Source organism: Zygosaccharomyces rouxii (genome assembly GCF_000026365.1).
Source record: "Zygosaccharomyces rouxii strain CBS732 chromosome B complete sequence".
Lineage (NCBI taxonomy): Eukaryota > Fungi > Ascomycota > Saccharomycetes > Saccharomycetales > Saccharomycetaceae > Zygosaccharomyces > Zygosaccharomyces rouxii.
In genome coordinates, this window is record NC_012991.1 from 192,114 (window position 1) to 213,807 (window position 21,694).

Genomic DNA, 21,694 nt, shown 5'->3' on the forward strand with positions numbered 1-21,694 from the left:
CCTCTCCACTGGTGTTGAGTAAGTAGTTTCTTTTGTTTTCTCTTTATTTGTTGATACTGAAATGGACCCAACTACTACGTTGTAATGATAATAGTTGTAATCATCGCGGATGAGTATGTGTTTTATAAGAGAAAAATGTACATATATGTGTATACAGGAAAACGTTTTATTGTTACTCTTATTATTTATTTCTCTTACCATCTGTCAAAGAACCCTAGTTTATCACCTTTTTTCCTAGTTTCTCTGCTTAAACCAGGACCTTCGTAGACGCTTTTACGCTCACGTCTTTCACCTTCTTCCTGTAGTGGGAATCCAGGACGAACCTCTGCAATATTATCGTAGTGTTCATTAAACTTACCTTGATTTGAAGTAACTCTTGCAGGTGGTGCATAGTTAGCTTCCTTCTTATTTCTAACGTTACTTTTGACCGCTATCACTGATGCGATAGCTACAGCGGTCAAACAGGCAGCGTTACGGCTATATAAAAGTACATGTTAGCAAAATGAGTCTGGTCATAGATCAAAGATACGGCAGAAAAAACTTACCCAATGTTTTGGAACGGATTTGACATGTTTTCTTCCCGTTATTTCTTTCTCTTGTCAATAGTCAACTGGCGAGATGAGCCTATAAAGGTCCCTTCCTCGCGCTTTAAAAGTTGATATACAAAGGTGATGTGAATCGAATGCAAGGGATCAAAAAGTTTCATAAGCAATAAAGGTTAGTAAATTCCTTCTCTAGCATCTTTGTAGCCTTCAAGATTTACTTCAGTGAATATTGGAGTAATATCACCGTACACCTCAATGTCTACCCTTCATTCGCGAGTTGTGGGGGTTTTAGTCCCCGAATCATATAAAAGTAAAAGCTTGAATTCTACTCTTCTACTTATCATTCCTTAAGAGTTTATAAGAGCTTGAACCAATATTAAAGTCAATACAGGATGTCAAAGGATGAATTAGAAGTTAGCGAGCTAGCCTCCGCAATCGCTGGTGCTGGTGGTGGTGCGCTCTCCATGACGCTAACGTACCCTCTTTTAACCATTACTACAAAATTACAAGCTGAAGAGAAGGTATCTCAACAAGAGAATAGAGAGAAACGAAGTGCCACTGACGTCATCAGAGAACTTTTCAAAGAACATGGTATTACAGGCTTTTACAATGGATTGGAAAGTGCTATCTATGGTATGACAATTACGAATTTCGTTTATTACTATTTCTACGAATGGGCTACGAATTCTGTGAAAAGAATCTGTCTGCATAATCGATTATCGACTTTGGAATCGATGTTCACCGGTGCGGTTGCTGGATCTGCAACGGTCATCGCTTCAAACCCCATTTGGGTAGCTAATACTAGGATGACAGTTACCAAGTCTCACAAGAGTACATTAGCTACGATTATGGAGATTGTCGAAAAGGATGGGTTTTTTACTCTTTTCAGTGGGGTGAGACCTGCACTGCTGCTTGTCATTAATCCCATTATTCAATATACGACTTTTGAAAAGTTGAAAAATTTGGTATTATCCAATTCTAAATCTGACAGGGAGATTTTACCGCCAGGATGGGCATTTTTATTCGGTGCAATCGGGAAGCTATTGGCCACCGGTTTGACTTATCCTTATATTACTATAAAGACGAGACGTCATTTGGAAAAGCAGAATAAATCTGGTAATGGTGATTCACTTTTCCAAGTAGCCAAAAGGGAAGGGGTTAGCGGTCTTTACAATGGGATCAGTTATAAATTAACACAAAGTATTCTCACTGCCGCATTTCTTTTCTATTTCAAAGAGGGTTTAACTAGCTGGGCTGTGAGAATGTTAAAATTTATCCGCCAGTTGTTGCTAAGAAGGTCAAAAATTACAGTTAAATTGAATGAATGAATGAACGAGTAAATGAATAAACGAAAAATTCATTATTAATGTTATTTTGGAATGTCTATATTCACCGTTTTTTGTTTTGTTATCTATTTTACATCTGGGAAAGGGTTTCAAAAGTGTAGAAAACCACAGCATTTGCAGGCACTGCTCTCACTAATGTTATTCCTAAACCTCTGTAAAACCCCGCTAAGCCTGCTGTTTTCATAATTTTAGTAGCACTACTTATTAGGCTTCTTTGCTCAGTTTGCATCGTAGATTTTAAAGTATCTGCTGGAAATATACTTGCATTAAATGCTAACCCTGCACTACCACCACTAACTAGTAATTCCCAAGTTTTATTAACTCCATCAGCACCACCATCTTCATGTCTGTGTAACAAATGATCCTTTAGTAATTCGTATGTGGCAAACCATGCAATACCACCTAGTGATTCTCTAATGAAGGTTCCTGATTGTCCTTGCCAAAGACCTCCGATACCACTTTCTCTTAATACACGCTTAACAGTTGGTAGAATCTTTACTGGCTTACCAGACCCTAAATTGGATACCTGTAATTTACATTTGATCAATTCTACTGGCGTTAGTACCAAACTTGCGCAAGATCCTGCAAATGCTCCTGACAAGATTATTTGTTGTAACGATGAACAATTGGTATGCTTCTCGAGCAACCGCGCGCATTGGTTATAAGATACAAATAGCACAGCATTTTCCAAAGCTGAACCACAGATTGGTGATCCAATACCTTGGAAAAATCCCTTCATGACACCTTCATTTTTATAAGTGTAACGAATACAGGACCAAGTTGTTGGGAAAATGTGGGCGCCCTGAGTCTGTAATCGGACTTTGACGGTATCGAATGGATATTCTATAATTTTACCTAGAGCACCTGCAATAGATCCATTAACAATATCTGCGAGGGCCTTGTTATGCGGTTGGTGACGTGATTGCTCACTAATAATTAAACTATCTGTCTCCATTAGCTTCTTTCCTACCTTATCATTCCCAGTGATTGCTAGATTCGATAGATTAAATTTTCAAAGTTACGATGATTAACTTTTCGAGAACAATATCGAAAAGAAAAAAAAGAAAAGAAGTAGTGAACATAGTAAAATAAGTCTTGCAAAATCAGCTCCCTCGAGCAACTTGGTATATTTGCGGCTAGTAATCGATTTATAGTTGAGCTGAGCGGTTAATGGTACATAGCTAGTCACGTGCCGTGCTAGGAGTTACGCTGACAGTGCGAAATTTTCAGAACTAAACGTATCTAATGATAGACGCACTTTTTTTTCGATCTTGGAAAATTTTTGAAATTTTGAAATTTTTTTTTTCCAACATGAAAATGAAAACCCAAAGGCGATGAGCTAGGTTTGACCACACTTTTTAAACTAGAATTAAAATTCGAATAGAGGAAAAGTAAGGAATAGTCTGCGATTTTAAACGCTTAAAGTGATTATTTCAAGCCTCTTCTACAAGAAACTGATTTAAGAAAACAGAAATGAAGTACTTGGCTGCTTATTTGTTATTGGTCCAAGGTGGTAACGCTGCTCCAGCTGCTGCTGATATTAAGAAGGTTGTCGAATCTGTCGGTGTTGAAGCTGAAGATGCTCGTATCCAAGCTCTTTTGACCTCTTTGGAAGGTAAGGGTTCTTTGGAAGAAGTTATCGCTGAAGGTGAAAAGAAATTGGCTACCGTTCCAGTTGCTGGTGCCGCTCCTGCTGGTGGTGCTGCCGCTGCTGGTGGTGAAGCTGAAGCCAAGGAAGAAGAGAAGGAAGAGGAGAAGGAAGAGTCTGATGACGACATGGGTATGGGCTTGTTCGACTAAGCCTAATGCTATGCATGTAGTTAATTTTTAGTTATATATGTATATCTCTCGGACTTGTTAAAAGAAAAACATTCAAATCCTCTTTAATTCGCCGTCAAGTGTCTTGTGGTAATTACTAAAGAATCGTTCTGGATCGGGTAGGTTCTGTAAAAGACTCTCTATTGTCTTTAGGTCCTTACCAGATTGATCTAAGACTTTGTTAGCTACTTCAATGGCTTTACATTTTTGTATTATTTGATCTCTCAGATAGTTGTATTCTTGTAAAACGTTCTGATCCTCTTGGTTATCCTGTAAAGTTGTCAACCGGGGCAATTGGCACACTTGCTGGCTAAGTCGGTCAATTGAAGTTGCCTCTCTGATGTCATAGCCTAACATGCTTTGAGGCATATCACCAACATTTTCCAATACTTGCAAAAGCTGTTGCCTCCTCTCCTCTTTCTCTACCTGATATACTTTTTTACAAAGTTCATCTACAGAGCTTCTCGATTGTTTTGGTTGAAGTGATTTAGTAATTGACTCTGGAATACCTCTTACCCCTGACGGTGGATTCAAAGTTTCTATAAACTCTAAGAGCTTGTCATATCTTACCATTACCTTTTCCCATAGGTTTCCTGCCCGTTTCCATAACGTTTCTGTCTTGTACATGTTTTGTTTAGTTCAATATGATTACAAAGGTAAAGTGCCTGCATCCTGTCGCTATGCACGGTACCACTTCGGCGGCTAGCAAAGATGTCCGTACAAAGGGAGACCATATTGTTTCAGTACAGTATCTCTGGAAGGAATGCTACTGGAATTACTGAAGACTTAGTACATAGGACAGCTACTCAGCTCTACTTTGGAAATTTATGTTTAGTCGTGCAATCTAGTTTTTGGTACCGGTCCCTAAAGTTACTATGTATGTGTCTAGAGCGCCCACAATTTGTACATATATATCCAGACAGACAAGCGTCACAACCATTCTCAGATCATAATACTAAGTTCAAAGCTTGCGAGCGCAGCGAGCAGCAACTGTTTTGGTTCTTTTCTAAAAGAACAAGCATCCGACGTCAGACGAAGTGTGATCAACGTGAGTGTGAATGAGGTGTTGCAGTCGCATGCAGTTCTTTTGAAGAAGAACCAAAACCGTTCTTACTCGCTGCGCTCGCAAGAGTGACATGTATACGATCAAGTTCGTCTTGCCGCGCTGGTGCAACACACCTTTCGGCGAGACGCTCTCGTCCGCGGCTGCAATCTCCTCAGGCGGTAATTTGCACCACTACAGCAAGGGACCATTACGTCAAAATTACTTCTCATTATATTCAATATGCGCTATTATCATTAAATTAACCTTACAAACTACACCTGAGAATTTGGCATCGGATAAGCCCTCAATGGAGCATAAGTATATGCAGGATCCGCAATCGCACAGTACAGCGAATACCAACCACAGACACTACTCAATATTCCGAAATAACCACCGGCCATCAAGACGTGGGCATTGTTGATGAAGGAGCCAATACAGAGAAGCAAAAATGTCAACTCTAAGAAGAATAACAACAAGAAAAGACCCCACGTCGATTTCATCGCGCAAACCATCACTAAAAATGTGAAGACAACCCAGCCCGCCAAGAAATAACCTTGGACATTATTCATCATCGTCGGATCATTCTCATACGCCGCCGCTACATGAAACTGGTCAGTATTAATACATCCCCAACAAATCCAAAATCCACCGAATGATGAAAAAACAGTCATAGAATAGGTATCACCAATAACAAAACATAGCAACCCCGCGAATAATTCAATAGCACCACCAAAGAACAAAAATGCTGGAACTAACAGCTTGGAATCCGTAACACCACGAACACGTGCATTGACAAGAGATAAAATTAGACAACAAAATGAGAAGGAAGCTAAACCTAGCGGAACCGGATTACCCAGCTGAACTCCGTGGCGGGGTCTCGTTTTGTATGCCACATTGTCCAAGTCTGCGGCAAAGATATTTGCCAGATCTTTTCTCCGATATCTATGACCTCCCATTTCGACAAAATCACCTTGTTGGGTGATCGAATGAACTATCGGCTCATTTCCCTCTGACAGATGCTGTTCGTTTAGATCCTCTTTGTACCCACTGTCATAGTTAGTGGTGTCTCTGTGGATGTCGTTAAACTCAGTTGGTGCCTCTTCCTTCTCTTCGAAGGAATTTAATTGCCGTGATGCGCTGGAATGGTTCGACATTATCACACCAGTCTGATCCAAACCGTTTACTCGGGTAAGAAAAACAAAAGAAACAAAAGAAAAAAACGGGGAAAAGAAAAGAAGAAAACGGAGAAAGAAGCACTCTCGAAGCCAAAACTGTCCAAGTAGCCTCTCTCTTTTTATATCTTAGTTAAACGCCATCAATTGGTCCGGTAGACATCATGCAACGCTCCAAGAAAAGTCATCCATAATAACCCACATACTGAACTCCGAAAGAATGAGATGAGCGGGGTTGAGGTTCATATCACGCTCTTCTTTACCACCCGTTTGGTACAGTTAATGAAGTTTCCCTCAGGTGGTCCAATGGGGAATACCATTTTTTAAATTAACCCCATTGGTACTCATCGGCACCCAATGGTACCCATTGGTACATAGTGGACGAGCCCTAAGCTAGTATTTAAGCCCAGGAGGGGCTTACGTAGAGGCACACGTTAAAAACAAAAAGTGTGGGGAAACACTGATTGATACTTAATTCTGGGCGCGAGAAGTTCGTTACCTGAGACAGCCTTTTAAGGGTAATTACAAGAACAAGAAACAATCTAGTCGCTTTACCTGGGTCACCCGGCAATTATTTAAGGGTGGATCGTTTATGGGACGGAGGTAGTCATCAGCATTATCAGCATTAGCATGCTGATAATGCCTGCAAAGAGATACGTAAACTGCTAGCAAGCAATACTACAACTGTTGCTACCATTACTACTAGTGATTTAACCTGTAGTAGGTGGGATACTCTATTACTCTCATAGTTTTGTTACTTCAACCCTTCCTCTTCTCCAAAATGAACCCACTCTTGTCCCCAGAGATGCTGTCTAGCGAGGCAACAATGGTCTATTCCACAACATATAACTCCAATCTTCAAACGACCAACAATTTCACAGTATCCTCTTCGGAATCGCAGGGGTTTGCATGGAATCAAGATCTCTTCGCATCACAGTATCAGCAAATGTGCAAAGTCGTCTACGATGGTCACGAGGATACTTTAGACGGGCTTATGGAGTATATACGTAGGCATAGCGGTAGCAGTAACAATGCTGGTGGAAACACCGCCGCTTTCAAGTATAATGAAGACGGCGATGAAGCGCTGACGGACTGCGAAAATAACGAAGAGGAAGATGCAGAATTCGAACCCACTAGGCTTTCAGAATGGAGGTTTTTCCATCCGAAGGTCTGCGAAGAGCTCAATAGGCCGCGTAGAATATCTGAAAGATCTTTAAGCTTTGTTTCCGATTCGAAAAATGGTAGTTTCAACAGATGCGACACCGCGGTTATTGAAGTCGATTCTGATACCCCAGAAAACAATCATTTGAAATGGCTGTTGACTGCAGGAAAATAGTTTTTCTAAAAGTTTGATCTCTAATTTAATAGTGTACAGGGTAGGATTATATATATGTACACATATATATAAATGTATATATGTGTATAACAAGGCATCTATTCTTCATCCTCATCGGCATCATCCTCATCTTCTTCATTATCGGCATCAACGGTGACAACGGTGTCCGGTTGACTGTTTCCACGATATTTACGGGCAAATCTAGAGCTTTTACCTAACTGTTGTGCTTCAGCTTTAGCGGTTTGTTGAGCGGCTGACAGTTCGCGGCCAAAACTCTTACGAACGGTCCTGTTGGAAAAGACGTCATAAAGTTTCAAACCTGTATTAACACCACCGATTGCCATGTTTCCTGCCACTTCAACATCGTTGGCAAATGACACTGAAAGAACATTACCGACGTCGAAGTCACGAGAAAGAACCATGCTTGGTCCCAATCCACCAGTGTTGTCTTGTTCCAATGGGAATTTCCAAAGCTTGACCGTTTTATCACCCATAGCGGAGGTAGTCATCATACCCGGGATGTAATCATTGGCACATAGACATGATATTCCAGCGTCATGAGCATTCAATGTCCAGACTGGTTTGGAACCTGAATTATTTCTAATATCAAATGCGTAAACATTACCAGAATCGGTACCACTCAGTATTATATTTTCATCAGCGAATGTGGAACTTTCCACTTCTTCGCCCGGTAGTACTGACCAATATTTGGACAACTGAGATTCATCTGAAATTCTAACATCTGATAATGCAACACGAGAATCGTAACCGGAAGTTAAAAGCACAGATCCATTGGTCTTGTGCCATTCAGATGACGAAACATTCTTACCACTGTGGATGGAAGCCAACGATCTTGCCGCTGTACCGTTGTTCAAATCCCAAAGTTTGACAGTGTGGTCTGCGGACGTAGATGCCAAAACGGCACGGAAGTGCTTGTTAAGTGCTAAGGACAAAATTGCATCGGTATGGTGAGTAGTAATATGTTGGTTCTTTTGCTTCTTCTTGTTCTTTTTGTTCTTTAAAGATGCTCCTGAACCTTGTTCGGGTTCACCTAGGATCATATCTGGGAACGCCTTTTCAACACAATCCAAATTCCATATTTCAATTTGAGGGTCGAAAGATCCAATGGCGGCAAAATTGGCAGGGTCATCAGATTGAGATCCAGGTCTGTAATTTAACCATTCAACACAGAGTGGGAATGCTGGTAACATCAAATCGTGATGCACGTACAGTGAGCTGTCCCGCACGAGCCCTCTAGCGACATCAGGATCAGCCTCATCACCCTTCTCCTGTGGTACTTCGACATCGTGGAATCCAGCACCATCGTCATAGATGTAAACATCCAAATATGAAACGTCATCTTCAGTTCTAGTAGCTAAAACCATATTATCGGTGGGGTAAACTTGCAACTCTTGTTTCTCTTCAGTTTGTTCCTCCTTATTAGGCAAAGAAATGTAAGGATCTTCACCTTCTTCACCTTCATGGAATCTAACATCTTCACCTTCTAGGCCAGGGAACATGGCTACACCAGCCCCATTTGCACCACTGTCTTCATCATCGTAGTGTTCCATGTCAAACTCTTTCAAATCGTCGTCTGCATCCAATTGATCTTGAAGTTTTGAAGGATTAGGTTGAGATTCTTCCGAAGCTTCCTCTTGAGCTCCTTCTTCCTCCTCCTCTGCAACCTCTTCCATTTCAGCGGTAGCATCATTGAGGTTTAAATTAGCCATCTGGTTGATTCTTTCCATCTCTTCGTTGTCTAGCTCATACTTCTCAGGAAACTCAGAGGCATAACCCCTTGGTACCCAACAAGTAGCAGATATCATATTCTTTGGGCTAACGATTATCTGAACTGTTCTAACTAATCCATCTTGAAGCTCATCTCATCTTATCTCATCTCATCGCATCTCATCGATTTTTTTCAAAATTTTTCAATGTCGTCTATAATGACATATTGCAAAGAGGGAAACAAGAGAAGGAACGGATTAAGATTGTCGCCTAGTGATGGACACGATAATTGAACAAGTTGAACACGTTCCTTAGAAACTGCAACGTCTTCAATTGAGTTATAAATGTCAGGAAACGGTAGTGGTGATGGTGCTGGCGAACCTAGCGGCAGGCTGGCCGAGCTTTTGAAGCTTCTTAAGTTGAATGGTAACGATGTTACTAAATTGACCCAATCACAGCGTAAGGAGATGAAAGACTATAAGTTTTGGAAAACTCAACCTGTGGCAACATTTGATGAACCTATCTCTGAAGAAGGTCCTATCGATAGAAAGAAGACTCCTGAAGAAATCAGTGACGAGCCTTTCCCTTTATTGGGAGAATTCGAATGGTGTACGCTGGATGTCACCGATAAATCCCAAGTTGAGGACATCTTTGTTCTTTTGAATGAAAACTATGTTGAGGATCGTGATGCATCATTCAGGTTCAAGTATACCCGTGAATTTTTCAACTGGTCATTAAAACCACCTGGATGGAAAAAAGAATGGCACGTCGGTGTACGAGTTCGTTCTACCGGTAAGTTGGTAGCCTTCATATCTGCCATTCCCGTGGATTTAAAGGTAAGAGGTAAATTGGTTAAAAGTGTGGAAATTAATTTCTTATGTGTTCATAAACAGTTGAGAGGTAAAAGATTGGCACCAGTATTGATTAAAGAAGTTACCAGAAGGGTTAACAAATGTGATATTTGGTTTGCACTTTACACTTCAGGTACCGTTCTACCATCACCTGTGAGTGTATGTCGTTACACTCATAGACCATTGAATTGGGACAAGTTATTAGATGTTGGCTTCGTTCAACTACCACCGGGCGCATCGAAACCACAAATGGTAGCCAATTACACTTTACCTAAGGGGCCAACCACAAGGGGTTTGAGACCATTGAAACCAGAAGACGTTGATCAAGCTCATGCCCTTTTCGAAAAATACCAAAAGAGATTTGATTTAGTGCAAGATTTCAACAAAGAGGAATTTAGTCATTGGTTTTTAGGTGGTCCAGAACAAATGTCTGCGACTCCTGACGGCAAGGTAATCTATTCATATGTCGTGGAGAACCAGGAAGGCAAAATTACCGATTTCTTTTCGTTTTACTCTCTACCATTTACCATTCTCGACAATTCTGTTCATAACGAATTAGGAATCGGTTATTTGTTTTACTATGCATCTGATGCAGATTTGAAATACAATGATAGATTTGATCCTGAGGCTACGAAGGCACTCAAGGAGCGCCTTTCTCAATTGATCAACGATGCATGTATCTTGGCACGTAATGCCAAGATGGACGTTTTTAACGCTTTAACTTCACAAGATAACACTCTTTTCTTGGAAAAGTTAAAATTTGGACCGGGTGATGGTTTCTTGAATTTCTACTTATTCAACTACAGGGCCTTCCCTATTGCTGGCGGTATTAAAGATGATAAAGACTATGATGTTGAAAAACGCAGTAATGTAGGCGTAGTCATGCTATAAGAGATCTACATACTTAAGTATACTTGCTTGTTCCTCTCATTATTTTTAACGTTTTGGTCGCCAAGTGACAGTTGTGAACCAGCACTCAACCAGCCATTCTTGAAAAAATGAGCCACCGTGAACTAGAATAGAAAGTAGGCTGTTCTCCGTAAATTACTTTAGATCAGTGATCTACATAGAACGAATTAAGCTTCGTAAAGGCCAAATGGCTTGGCAAATCGTATATATTGAATCAATGGATATATATAAGATGCTTCAAAGAATAGGAACCGGACTTCAAAAGATCTAGCCTCAGAATACCAAGAAGAATAGTGAACGATAATGCAATTATCCTACATTCTCGCCCTTTGTACATTTTCTGCTATTGCCAAGACCACAACATTGGCACCTTCGGAATCATCTTCGTCCCCCGAATACAGCTGGGATAAACCTGCATCCTTGCAAGCTACTACTGATGATGAAGGTCGTCAGGTTACCAAGACTCTATGGTGGCTGCCGCCCAGCTCTTCTGCCGTTTCTCATTCTGAAACATCCGCCTATCCAGCTAGCAGCAGTAAAGGCGGTGAGAGCACAAGTAGATCTCAGGACGGTCCTGCCACAATCCTAACGTCATCAAATTCACAGGGTGAATACACCTCTACTATCTGGTGGTTACCTTCAACCTCATCGCAGCAGGATTCCACTTCGAGTATTGCAAGAACCACCATAATCTCTAAGAAACACGGCGAAAAAAGTACATCTACAATATCAAATTCACCACTATCGTCATCGTCATCATCTCTATCTAGTCTTCTGACGTCCGCTAATATAAAGAGCAGAAACCTAGGAAGCGATAACTCTACTATCCAAGTACATTCTAATGCAGGCGGCAAGATAGTGGACATGTCCTACGGTATTGGTGCTATTGCACTAGCACTTATGCTGATCTGAAATGTAATTGACCTTCGCCAGGGATGAGCATAGACACCTCAAAAGAAGACACCCTTTGATATTGGTATCGTCTGATAGAGAATTTTTCACAGTATACAAACCCTGCATTACAAACAAGTCATTTTTACTATTCCTTCAATTCTGCATCATTATAGCATTTTATACAGTTTTATAGTACAATAATCCGATATTTTCATGTTTACATTTGATTCAATTTTTAACGGTGGAGAACTAGCATAAATGCGGAAGTGAAAAAAAAAAAAAAAAAAATAATGACGAATGGAAGGAAGTGCAACCGAAATACTTAAAAACTAGTCATAAATCAGCAGGACCTGGTCGTACCACTATTGGATTATTTATAAGTTTGTTTGTTTTTGTGTCTGCTAGTAATTAGCGAAGCAGTCATGGTTTTATGGCATAAGAACGCCCACGTCTTTAATAATGATTTCAATACTGTATCATTAGCGTTCTTCAATAGGTACCCTAATCCCTATGCATCACACGTTTTATCAATCGACACTCTTTCTAGGGAATTGGATAATGATGGTAAGCTGCACACGACAAGATTGATTAAAAAAGCAGGCAAACTTCCAAGATGGGTTAAGCCATTTTTAGGTAGAATTTCAGAGTCATGGATCATCGAATTTTCTATAGTTGATCCAAGACAATCGACAATGAGGACTTATACCAGGAATTTAGATCATACCAAGATAATCCAGGTGGAGGAATATACTACTTATGAACAAGCTAAACAAAATGTCAGGAGTACTTCGTGTGCAAGTCAAGTTAAATTCTCGAGTGGATTCAACGTGGGAATCCGCAGCAAGATTGAGGATTGGTCAAGGTCAAGATTTGATGAAAATATTAAAAAAAGTAGATTGGGTATGGTTTTCGTAATGCAGGAGTTAGAAAAAAGAAGTTCATTGCTTTGAGTTTACGATGTGATTTAACGAATATTTTAAACTTATTAAAAAAAAAAAAATCAAATTAAAACAATTAAATATTATTTATTATTGTGATGAAATAGAAGATGTTCTTTTTTTATGCAAAACTTATATCCCAACCCATGGCGTCGACAATATCGTACCAGTCCGTATTTTCACCAATGTCTAGTGAACCAATATCGCTGAGGCTCGTATGAGATATACTACTCGTAGGACTTGTAGCGTCACTGTCGTCTTGTAACCAAACTTTCCTCATAACCGTTCTTGCCCTTTGGAAGTTGTAACATTTATAACGTTTAGCGATATCACTGAATCTTGACTCTATTTGACGTTTTTGTTCTTGATCAGTAGCATTTATACCACATATGAACATGGGGAAACATAGACAACCTTCCAATTTGGTGCCTAAAATTAAATCTAATTTTTCAAAAAGTTCTAACCAAAAATGTTGAATCTCCCAAGTATGTTTGCTTTGCCTTAGACACGTAGTCTTCAAATGTAAAAGTGCTGACAACTTCATCAATTGGAAAAGTTCTAAACATAAGGCATGCATTAGTGAGGATTCTTCATAGAGTTGCAATTCTCGCACGTCCGGTGAAATCTGGAATAACTCAGTCTGTAATTCAAATGCTCTGTCCATATATTCTCTAAATTTGGGATGCGATTTACCGAAGGATCCTGCGTTCTTCATACGCCTCACCAAGTTGGTTATATCACCCATGAGTAGTAAAATTGGTCTATTGACACCATGCAGTGGATCTACATGCATATTCACATCCGAAATGGCATTTGGACTTGTATCAGTATGGCTACTAAGAACTTTGTTATACTGATCGATGGGGAAATGGGTTCCCCTAGAACACATAACATCGTGATAGATGAAATTAGCCAATAACCAATATCGCGTAGTTGTATCAATCTGAGATGTGAAGGAAGACATTAAATGCGAAATTTCTCCACCGACATTCTTTTCGATGAGATCCGCTGCATATTTCAGTAAAATTTTCCATTTGCTAACGTCTCCCTGACAGATCTCAGCACCACACAATATGAGAAGCTGAGCTAACGACCACAGGAAATTCGTATCGATTTCAGATCTGAGAAATCTTAGAGATTCCAAGGTATACCTATTTGCCAATGCACAGTAGTTGTCATCTCTAGTTTCACTCCCTTCTTGCGAAATTGACAAATGGTGTGCTGACCACGCCATAAGACCGTAAAGAATACCTCTGTGTCGATGTGCCATGGGTAGGAAAACTTGTAAATAATAATTCTGCTTTAATGGTGCAATGGAAATTATCTTACCCAAATGGTCTCGATAGTAGTCGTAAAGGTGCATCCCCACCGGATCTAAATGTAAATTTATAGGGTCAGATAACGGTTGCGAGAGATACGGTGATGAAGGGGATTTCGTTTGAACAACCGCTAGCGATGACCCTTCGGTTTCGAATTCATCTGCAAGTGCTCTTTCTTCAACATCCTCCGACGGTCTTTCCACCTGGCTGTCACTACCATCACTACCATTACTACCATTACTACTACTACTGCTGCCACCACTTGCGATGCCTTCGAACTCCGCTACAAACTTCTTCTTATTCTTATGCACAAACAGCTCCATCTCCACTTGATCCTTACATTTTTGAACCGCATTTTTGTCAAAACTTCGAGGCACATACATGCACGTAAAACCCAATCGAGCACAGTCGCTGCATACCGGTTTATCCTCTGAACATCTTTTTTTCCTAACTTTACAAGTTATACATCCTGTCTTGGAATGCTTTCGTACTGGAATCTTTGAAACTTTTTGCCCTGCAATCCCCATTAAGATTGAAATTTAAAGGCATGAAAAGATCGAAGTACCATAATACCCAATCAATCTTTAATTGTTAAAAAGAGAATGTGTTCGGTTTTACACGTTGATTATTTTGCCCAGATCGTAGATGTTAAGCTCATCGCCGTTTCCCCCAATTAGCTTTCCTGTCACCTTTTCTGAAAGAAGTTGAAAATTTCAGGATTTACGATCAGAGTCTGTAGCACGTGACATACTGTATCCAACTCTGCCGGGTAACCTATTGCATGACATTACGTAGGAAGCGACACAAAGATTACCCGTCCACAGAGCACGTGTGACAGGTATGACTCTTATCTCGTATAGTCTCATTATCTCCATGGACGAAGAATTAATCCGATGGAGATAGTGAATAATTAAATTAGTATCGATAAGCGTTGTAGGGACTTTTCTGAGCAAATTGCTTCTGATTGGATGATATCTAGCCGCTTTCGTTCAGGGGAGAGCGTAAAGAGATATTGTAGACCAATCAAAAACCGGAGGCAACCGCTCGACAGTCGATTACGTACAACTAAACATGATCGGATGGTTCCGAAAGGGACGCCAGCCGTCGGCGGCTGCGGCTGGGTATATAAACGGGCTTATTTGCTGCTAGTCCTTCAAGATTTGGACTGTCTCGTTCCTTCCCCTAGTTCAAGAACTATTTGGACAAACTTTACATCACCACTGGGCAGGCCTCGGACTTTGATTCAACAACACTACTCTATTTATTTATTATTACCACTGCTGCATTTTCTCTTTTAATCCACATATCTGGACTTCTCTGTCATTATTTATTTATTGTCCTGCATCTTGTAATATTAATTCATCATGGCTCTAAAATCAGAAGCCTATGATCCTTTAGGAGAGGCCTACGAAGGTGGATCTCCAATGGGAGGAAATGAGAGCCGTGTAAACAAATCATGGGCTCAAGTAATTCCTGATAAATGTGGTCTTTACGATCCTGATTATGAAAAAGATGCTTGTGGTGTTGGCTTCGTGGCAAACATCAAGGGTGAACCTTCTCATAAAATCGTTTCTGATGCAAGATTTTTACTTTGCAACATGTCCCACCGTGGTGCCGTTTCTTCAGGTGGTAATGGTGATGGTGCCGGTATCTTGGTGGGGATCCCTCACGATTTTTTTGCGAGGGAATTTAAGCTGGATCTTGATATCGATGTTCCTCCTAGAGGACAATACGCAGTCGGTAACGTTTTCTTCAAGAAAGGTGAAGTTCCTGCTTTAAAGGCAGCTCAAAAAGTCTTTGAAGATCTGGCACTAGAACAAGGGTTGAAGGTTTTAGGTTGGAGAGATGTCCCCAAGGATTCTTCTATTCTAGGTGAGGTAGCTCTCTCCAGAGAACCTACGATTTTACAACCTTTAATAGTGCAATCCGATTATCAACAACAACAACAACAACAACAACAACATTTTAATGAAAAATCGTTCCAAACTAAACTTTACATTTTGAGAAAATTGGCTTCCAATGAAATTGGTATAGAAAACTGGTTTTATGTTTGCTCTTTGAGCAATAAAACCATTGTTTACAAGGGTCAATTGACACCAGCTCAAGTGTACAGCTACTACCACGATTTAACCAATGCTCATTTCAAATCCCATATGGCCATGGTTCACTCCAGATTTTCTACTAATACTTTCCCCTCGTGGGATAGAGCCCAACCACTTCGTTGGCTAGCTCACAACGGTGAGATCAATACTTTGAGAGGTAATAAGAACTGGATGCGTGCTAGAGAGGGTGTTCTCTTATCTGAAACTTTTAAGGATCAATTGGACAAACTATACCCTATTATTGAGGAAGGTGGTTCCGATTCAGGTGCTTTAGACAATGTCTTGGAACTACTAACAATCAATGGTGCTCTTTCCTTACCAGAAGCCGTTATGATGATGGTTCCTGAAGCCTACCACAAGGACATGGATTCCAATTTAAAAGCATGGTTCGATTGGGCAGCATGTTTGATGGAACCTTGGGATGGTCCCGCACTACTGAGTTTTACTGATGGTCGTTACTGTGGTGCCATGTTGGATAGAAATGGTTTGAGACCATGCCGTTATTACGTTACCGAGGATGATAGAGTTATTTGTGCTTCAGAAGTTGGTGTTATTCACCTGGACAATTCCCTAGTGGTATCGAAGGGTAAGTTAAAGCCTGGTGATTTATTCCTCGTTGATACGGAAGAAGGTGAAATTGTGGATACTAAATCGTTGAAGATGAAATTTGCCAAAAGGCAGGACTTTAAATCTTGGTTATCCAAGGTTATTAAACTGGAGGATTTGGTCAAAAAGAACCAAAAATACATCCCCAAACAATATATTCCTGAAAATTCTGATATTGATGTACAAAGAAATCCTTTTCTTTTGGCCAATGGCTATACTTTTGAACAAATTTCATTGATAATAACTCCTATGGCTCTCGGCGGCAAAGAAGCTTTGGGGTCTATGGGTAACGATGCACCTTTGGCCTGTTTGAATGAGGATCCCGTCTTAGTCTACGACTATTTTAAGCAATTGTTTGCCCAAGTGACTAACCCACCTATTGATCCCATTCGTGAAGCTAATGTGATGTCCCTTGAATGTTATGTCGGGCCCCAGGGTAACTTACTGGAAATGCACCCAAGTCAATGTGAAAGATTGTTATTGAAGTCCCCCATATTGCACTGGGACGAATTTTCAGCATTGGAAAACATCGAAAAGGCACACCCATCCTGGTCCGTCTCCAAAATCGACATTACTTTTGACAAATATGAAGGTCTTTTAGGTTACACTGCAACCATTGAACGTATTACTGCGCAAGCAAGTGACTCCATTGAGCAAGGTAAAAAAATCTTGATTCTCTCTGACAGAAGGGTGGGTCCTGAACGTGTGGCAATCTCGTCTTTAATTGCAGTGGGAGCCATCCATCATCATTTGGTCAGACGTAAACAACGTTCTCATGTGGCTATCATTTTGGAAACCGGTGAAGCAAAAGAGGTTCATCACTTCTGTGTCCTTTTAGGTTACGGTTGTGATGGTATTTTCCCCTACTTAATCATGGAAACTTTGGTTAGGATGAACCACGAGGGACTAGTTCGTAATGTGGATGATGACAACTTGCAAGTTGAAGATCATACCCTTTTGGAGAATTACAAACATGCCATTGATGGTGGTATTTTGAAAGTCATGTCAAAGATGGGTATTTCTACCTTGGCATCTTACAAGGGTGCTCAAATCTTTGAAGCCCTCGGTGTAGACAACTCCGTCATTGACCTGTGTTTTGCTGGTACTGCATCTAGAATTAAAGGTGTAACTTTTGAATATTTGGCTCAGGACGCTTTCTCCATGCACGAAGCAGCATATCCTACCAGATCTGTTATCTCCAATTCCGTGGCCCTACCTGAAAACGGTGACTACCATTGGAGAGATGGCGGTTACAAACACGTCAATGATCCCCAAGCCATTGCCTCTTTGCAAGATACCGTGAAAAACAAAAATGGTGATGCCTGGGACATGTACGTGAAAAGAGAAACAGAAGCCATTAGGGATTGCACATTAAGAGGTCTCTTGGAGTTGGATTTAGAAAACTCTACCGCAATTCCCTTGGAACAGGTAGAACCCTGGACCGAAATCGTTAGAAGGTTTTCTACCGGTGCTATGTCGTACGGTTCCATCTCTATGGAAGCCCACTCAACCTTAGCCATCGCGATGAACCGCCTCGGCGGTAAATCCAATTGCGGTGAAGGTGGTGAAGATGCAGAGCGGTCTATCGTGCACAAAAATGGGGATACTATGAGATCGGCAATCAAGCAAGTTGCCTCTGCTAGATTTGGTGTGACTTCTTACTACTTGTCCGATGCAGACGAGCTGCAGATCAAAATTGCTCAAGGTGCTAAGCCAGGTGAAGGTGGTGAATTGCCAGCGCATAAAGTTTCTAAGGAAATTGCCCGTACAAGACATTCCACACCATATGTCGGATTGATTTCCCCACCCCCTCACCACGACATTTATTCGATTGAAGATTTGAAGCAGCTAATCTATGACTTGAAGTGTTCAAATCCTAGAGCAGGTGTTTCTGTGAAATTAGTCTCAGAAGTTGGTGTTGGTATTGTTGCATCTGGTGTGGCCAAAGCCAAGGCGGATCATATCTTGGTTTCCGGTCATGATGGTGGTACTGGTGCTGCGAGATGGACTAGTATCAAAAATGCGGGTCTTCCTTGGGAATTGGGGTTAGCAGAGACTCACCAAACATTGGTGCTAAACGATCTGAGACGTAACGTTGTTGTGCAAACTGATGGTCAAATAAGGACAGGCTTCGATGTAGCGGTCGCTGTGTTATTAGGTGCAGAACAATTTACCCTAGCTACTGTGCCATTGATTGCCATGGGCTGCGTTATGTTGAGAAAGTGCCATCTCAATGCCTGTGCAGTTGGGATCGCTACACAAGATCCATACTTGAGAAGCAAATTTGAAGGTCAACCTGAGCATGTCATCAACTTCTTCTACTATTTAATTCAAGATCTGAGAAAGATCATGGCCAAACTTGGATTCCGTAGCATCGATGAGATGGTGGGTCATTCTGAAAAATTAAGAAAAAGGGAAAATGTTAACACCAAGGCAATAAACATTGACTTGTCACCCATTTTGACACCCGCACACGTCATTCGCCCGGGTGTAGCCACTAAGTTCTGCAAGAAACAGGATCATAAACTGCACACCCGTTTGGATAACAAACTAATCGATGAGGCTGAAGTAACTTTGGATCGCGGGTTACCCGTGACAATAGATGCCGAAATTATCAACACCGATCGTGCCTTAGGGTCCACTCTATCTTATCGTATTTCTAAGAGATTTGGAGAAAATGGTCTACCTCAGGATACTGTGGTAGTAAACATCGAGGGATCTGCTGGTCAATCTTTCGGTGCATTTTTGGCTCCAGGTGTCACCTTTATTTTGGACGGTGACGCAAATGACTACGTTGGTAAAGGACTTTCCGGTGGTACCTTGGTGATTAGACCGCCCGCAGGATCTAAGTTCAAGAGTGATGAAAATGTCATTATCGGTAACACTTGTTTCTACGGTGCCACCTCCGGTACTGCCTTTATCGCTGGTTGTGTTGGTGAAAGATTTGCCGTACGTAACTCAGGCGCTACCACTGTGGTTGAAAGAATCAGAGGTAACAATGCCTTCGAATACATGACTGGTGGTAGGGCTGTTATTCTCTCGCAATTAGAATCTCTGAATGCCTTCTCTGGTGCCACCGGTGGTATTTGTTATTGTTTGACTTCCGATTATGAAGATTTCGTGGGCAAGATTAACAAGGGTACCGTGGAGTTAGAAGGTCTATCCGATCCTGTAGAGATCGCTTTTGTTAAGAATTTGATCCAAGAACACTACAACTACACTAAATCTGAGCTAGCTGAGAGAATTTTAGGCAGATTCAACTACTACCTGAAGAATTTTGTCAAGGTAATTCCATCAGATTACAAGAAAGTTCTTTTGAAAGAAGCAGAAGAAAAAGTCAAGCAGAAGCAGTTGGCTGATGCTGAATACTTGAGAAAATTCCAAAGATCATCCAACTCCAACTTAGATGCTACCAATGGTGAAGTTGACGCCCTCATGTCCTCTAAGAGAGAAAGAAATGCAGTCTCTTTCAGATCTGCCGCTAAAGAACCAGGTGTAGCAGATTTGGAAGACGCCGTACCAAACCACGAAAAGTCTGCAGAGACCGTAGAGAAGCTAGAAAAAGTCCGTGGCTTCATGAAGTACAAAGTGCGCCATCAATCGAAGAGACCTGCATCTATCAGGTCTCAAGACTGGAAGGAATTTACCAACAATCTGAATAAGAAGGATGCAAGATATCAAACGGCCAGATGTATGGATTGTGGTACACCATTCTGCCAATCTGATACAGGTTGTCCAGTCTCGAACATTATTCCTAAATTCAATGACCTAGTTTTCAAAAACCAATGGAGATTAGCATGGGAAAAATTATCAGAGACTAACAATTTCCCAGAATTCACCGGTAGAGTGTGCCCGGCTCCTTGTGAGGGTGCATGTACCTTAGGTATCATCGAAGATCCAGTTGGAATAAAATCTATTGAAAGATTAATCATCGACAATGCTTTCAAGGAAGGTTGGGTACAACCATCACCACCTGACTCTCGTACTGGACGTAAGGTAGCCATCATTGGTTCTGGTCCTGCAGGTCTAGCATGTGCAGACCAATTAAATAGAGCTGGTCATTCTGTTACTGTTTTTGAAAGATCCGATCGTTGTGGTGGGCTTCTGATGTACGGTATCCCCAACATGAAATTGGAAAAATCCATTGTACAACGCCGTGTGAATCTTCTAGCTGATGAAGGTGTACAATTTGTCGTGAACACTGAAATTGGCAAGGATATTGCTGTTTCCGACCTCAGGGCTCAATTCGACTCTGTGGTGTACGCTATTGGGTCTACCATCCCTAGAGATTTGCCCATCGAAGGTCGTGAACTTAAGAATATTGATTTCGCTATGACTTTATTGAAGAGCAACACTTCGGCGCTTCTGAAGAAGGATATGGAAGCCGTTCGTCAAGCACTCGCCGGAAAGAAAGTGATTGTGATCGGTGGTGGTGACACTGGTAACGATTGTTTGGGTACATCTGTTAGACATGGTGCAGCATCTGTTCTCAACTTTGAATTGTTACCCCAACCTCCCCAGAAGCGCTCTAGAGACAATCCATGGCCTCAATGGCCTCGTGTCATGAGGGTAGACTATGGCCATGCTGAAGTCAAAGAACACTACGGTAGAGATCCTCGTGAATACTCTATTCTTGCCAAGGAGTTCATTGGTAACGACGAGAACGAGGTGAAGGCTATTAAGACCGTTCGTGTGGAATGGAAGAAATCCGAATCTGGAGTTTGGCAAATGGTGGAACTTCCAGGAAGTGAAGAAATTTTTGAAGCTGATGTGGTGCTTTTGTCAATGGGATTCATAGGACCTGAATTGATTGAAGATCCAAACGTAATTAAGACTCGTCGCGGTACTATAGCTACCGTTAACGATGCCTCCTACAGCGTCGATGATGACAAGACATTTGCAGCTGGTGATTGTCGTCGTGGACAGTCACTAATCGTCTGGGCTATTCAAGAGGGTCGTAAGTGCGCAACTGCAATTGACCAAGTTTTGATGGGACAAACTGGTTTGCCGGGCAATGGTGGTCTTGTCAAACGTAATTTTTCCCTTCTAGAAGAATTAGCAGCCACGGTTTAACTTATTTATTTA

General features: G+C 41.2%; 13 protein-coding genes across 13 annotated transcripts; 7 read left to right on the top strand and 6 right to left on the bottom strand.

The window, feature by feature from the left end:
• Window positions 1–194: 194 nt before the first annotated feature.
• On the bottom strand, window positions 195–571 carry COI1 (Coi1p; the record flags this gene model as incomplete). Its single annotated transcript, XM_002495011.1, has 2 exons — window positions 195–477; window positions 546–571. The coding sequence occupies 2 exons, from the start codon at window positions 569–571 to the stop codon at window positions 195–197; spliced, it is 309 nt and encodes a 102-aa protein (XP_002495056.1).
• Window positions 572–937: 366 nt separating this feature from the next.
• On the top strand, window positions 938–1,873 carry ZYRO0B02354g (uncharacterized protein; the record flags this gene model as incomplete). Its single annotated transcript, XM_002495012.1, has 1 exon — window positions 938–1,873. One exon carries the CDS (start codon window positions 938–940, stop codon window positions 1,871–1,873), a length of 936 nt encoding a protein of 311 aa, XP_002495057.1.
• Window positions 1,874–1,961: 88 nt separating this feature from the next.
• On the bottom strand, window positions 1,962–2,846 carry ORT1 (Ort1p; the record flags this gene model as incomplete). Its single annotated transcript, XM_002495013.1, has 1 exon — window positions 1,962–2,846. The coding sequence occupies one exon, from the start codon at window positions 2,844–2,846 to the stop codon at window positions 1,962–1,964; it is 885 nt and encodes a 294-aa protein (XP_002495058.1).
• A 518-nt stretch (window positions 2,847–3,364) lies between these two features.
• On the top strand, window positions 3,365–3,691 carry RPP2B (ribosomal protein P2; the record flags this gene model as incomplete). Its single annotated transcript, XM_002495014.1, has 1 exon — window positions 3,365–3,691. The coding sequence occupies one exon, from the start codon at window positions 3,365–3,367 to the stop codon at window positions 3,689–3,691; it is 327 nt and encodes a 108-aa protein (XP_002495059.1).
• A 72-nt stretch (window positions 3,692–3,763) lies between these two features.
• Window positions 3,764–4,336, bottom strand: NKP1 (Nkp1p; the record flags this gene model as incomplete). Its single annotated transcript, XM_002495015.1, has 1 exon — window positions 3,764–4,336. The coding sequence occupies one exon, from the start codon at window positions 4,334–4,336 to the stop codon at window positions 3,764–3,766; it is 573 nt and encodes a 190-aa protein (XP_002495060.1).
• Window positions 4,337–5,026: 690 nt separating this feature from the next.
• On the bottom strand, window positions 5,027–5,908 carry ATO3 (putative ammonium permease ATO3; the record flags this gene model as incomplete). Its single annotated transcript, XM_002495016.1, has 1 exon — window positions 5,027–5,908. The coding sequence occupies one exon, from the start codon at window positions 5,906–5,908 to the stop codon at window positions 5,027–5,029; it is 882 nt and encodes a 293-aa protein (XP_002495061.1).
• Window positions 5,909–6,707: 799 nt separating this feature from the next.
• Window positions 6,708–7,262, top strand: UGX2 (Ugx2p; the record flags this gene model as incomplete). Its single annotated transcript, XM_002495017.1, has 1 exon — window positions 6,708–7,262. The coding sequence occupies one exon, from the start codon at window positions 6,708–6,710 to the stop codon at window positions 7,260–7,262; it is 555 nt and encodes a 184-aa protein (XP_002495062.1).
• A 98-nt stretch (window positions 7,263–7,360) lies between these two features.
• On the bottom strand, window positions 7,361–9,088 carry PWP1 (rRNA-processing protein PWP1; the record flags this gene model as incomplete). Its single annotated transcript, XM_002495018.1, has 1 exon — window positions 7,361–9,088. The coding sequence occupies one exon, from the start codon at window positions 9,086–9,088 to the stop codon at window positions 7,361–7,363; it is 1,728 nt and encodes a 575-aa protein (XP_002495063.1).
• Window positions 9,089–9,334: 246 nt separating this feature from the next.
• Window positions 9,335–10,732, top strand: NMT1 (glycylpeptide N-tetradecanoyltransferase NMT1; the record flags this gene model as incomplete). The annotated part of the gene is made up of 1 exon (XM_002495019.1): window positions 9,335–10,732. The coding sequence occupies one exon, from the start codon at window positions 9,335–9,337 to the stop codon at window positions 10,730–10,732; it is 1,398 nt and encodes a 465-aa protein (XP_002495064.1).
• A 321-nt stretch (window positions 10,733–11,053) lies between these two features.
• NCW2 (Ncw2p) lies at window positions 11,054–11,662 on the top strand (the record flags this gene model as incomplete). The annotated part of the gene is made up of 1 exon (XM_002495020.1): window positions 11,054–11,662. One exon carries the CDS (start codon window positions 11,054–11,056, stop codon window positions 11,660–11,662), a length of 609 nt encoding a protein of 202 aa, XP_002495065.1.
• Window positions 11,663–12,066: 404 nt separating this feature from the next.
• UPS1 (Ups1p) lies at window positions 12,067–12,594 on the top strand (the record flags this gene model as incomplete). The annotated part of the gene is made up of 1 exon (XM_002495021.1): window positions 12,067–12,594. One exon carries the CDS (start codon window positions 12,067–12,069, stop codon window positions 12,592–12,594), a length of 528 nt encoding a protein of 175 aa, XP_002495066.1.
• A 109-nt stretch (window positions 12,595–12,703) lies between these two features.
• UGA3 (Uga3p) lies at window positions 12,704–14,428 on the bottom strand (the record flags this gene model as incomplete). The annotated part of the gene is made up of 1 exon (XM_002495022.1): window positions 12,704–14,428. One exon carries the CDS (start codon window positions 14,426–14,428, stop codon window positions 12,704–12,706), a length of 1,725 nt encoding a protein of 574 aa, XP_002495067.1.
• Window positions 14,429–15,265: 837 nt separating this feature from the next.
• Window positions 15,266–21,682, top strand: GLT1 (glutamate synthase (NADH); the record flags this gene model as incomplete). The annotated part of the gene is made up of 1 exon (XM_002495023.1): window positions 15,266–21,682. The coding sequence occupies one exon, from the start codon at window positions 15,266–15,268 to the stop codon at window positions 21,680–21,682; it is 6,417 nt and encodes a 2,138-aa protein (XP_002495068.1).
• Between the last annotated feature and the right edge of the window lie 12 nt (window positions 21,683–21,694).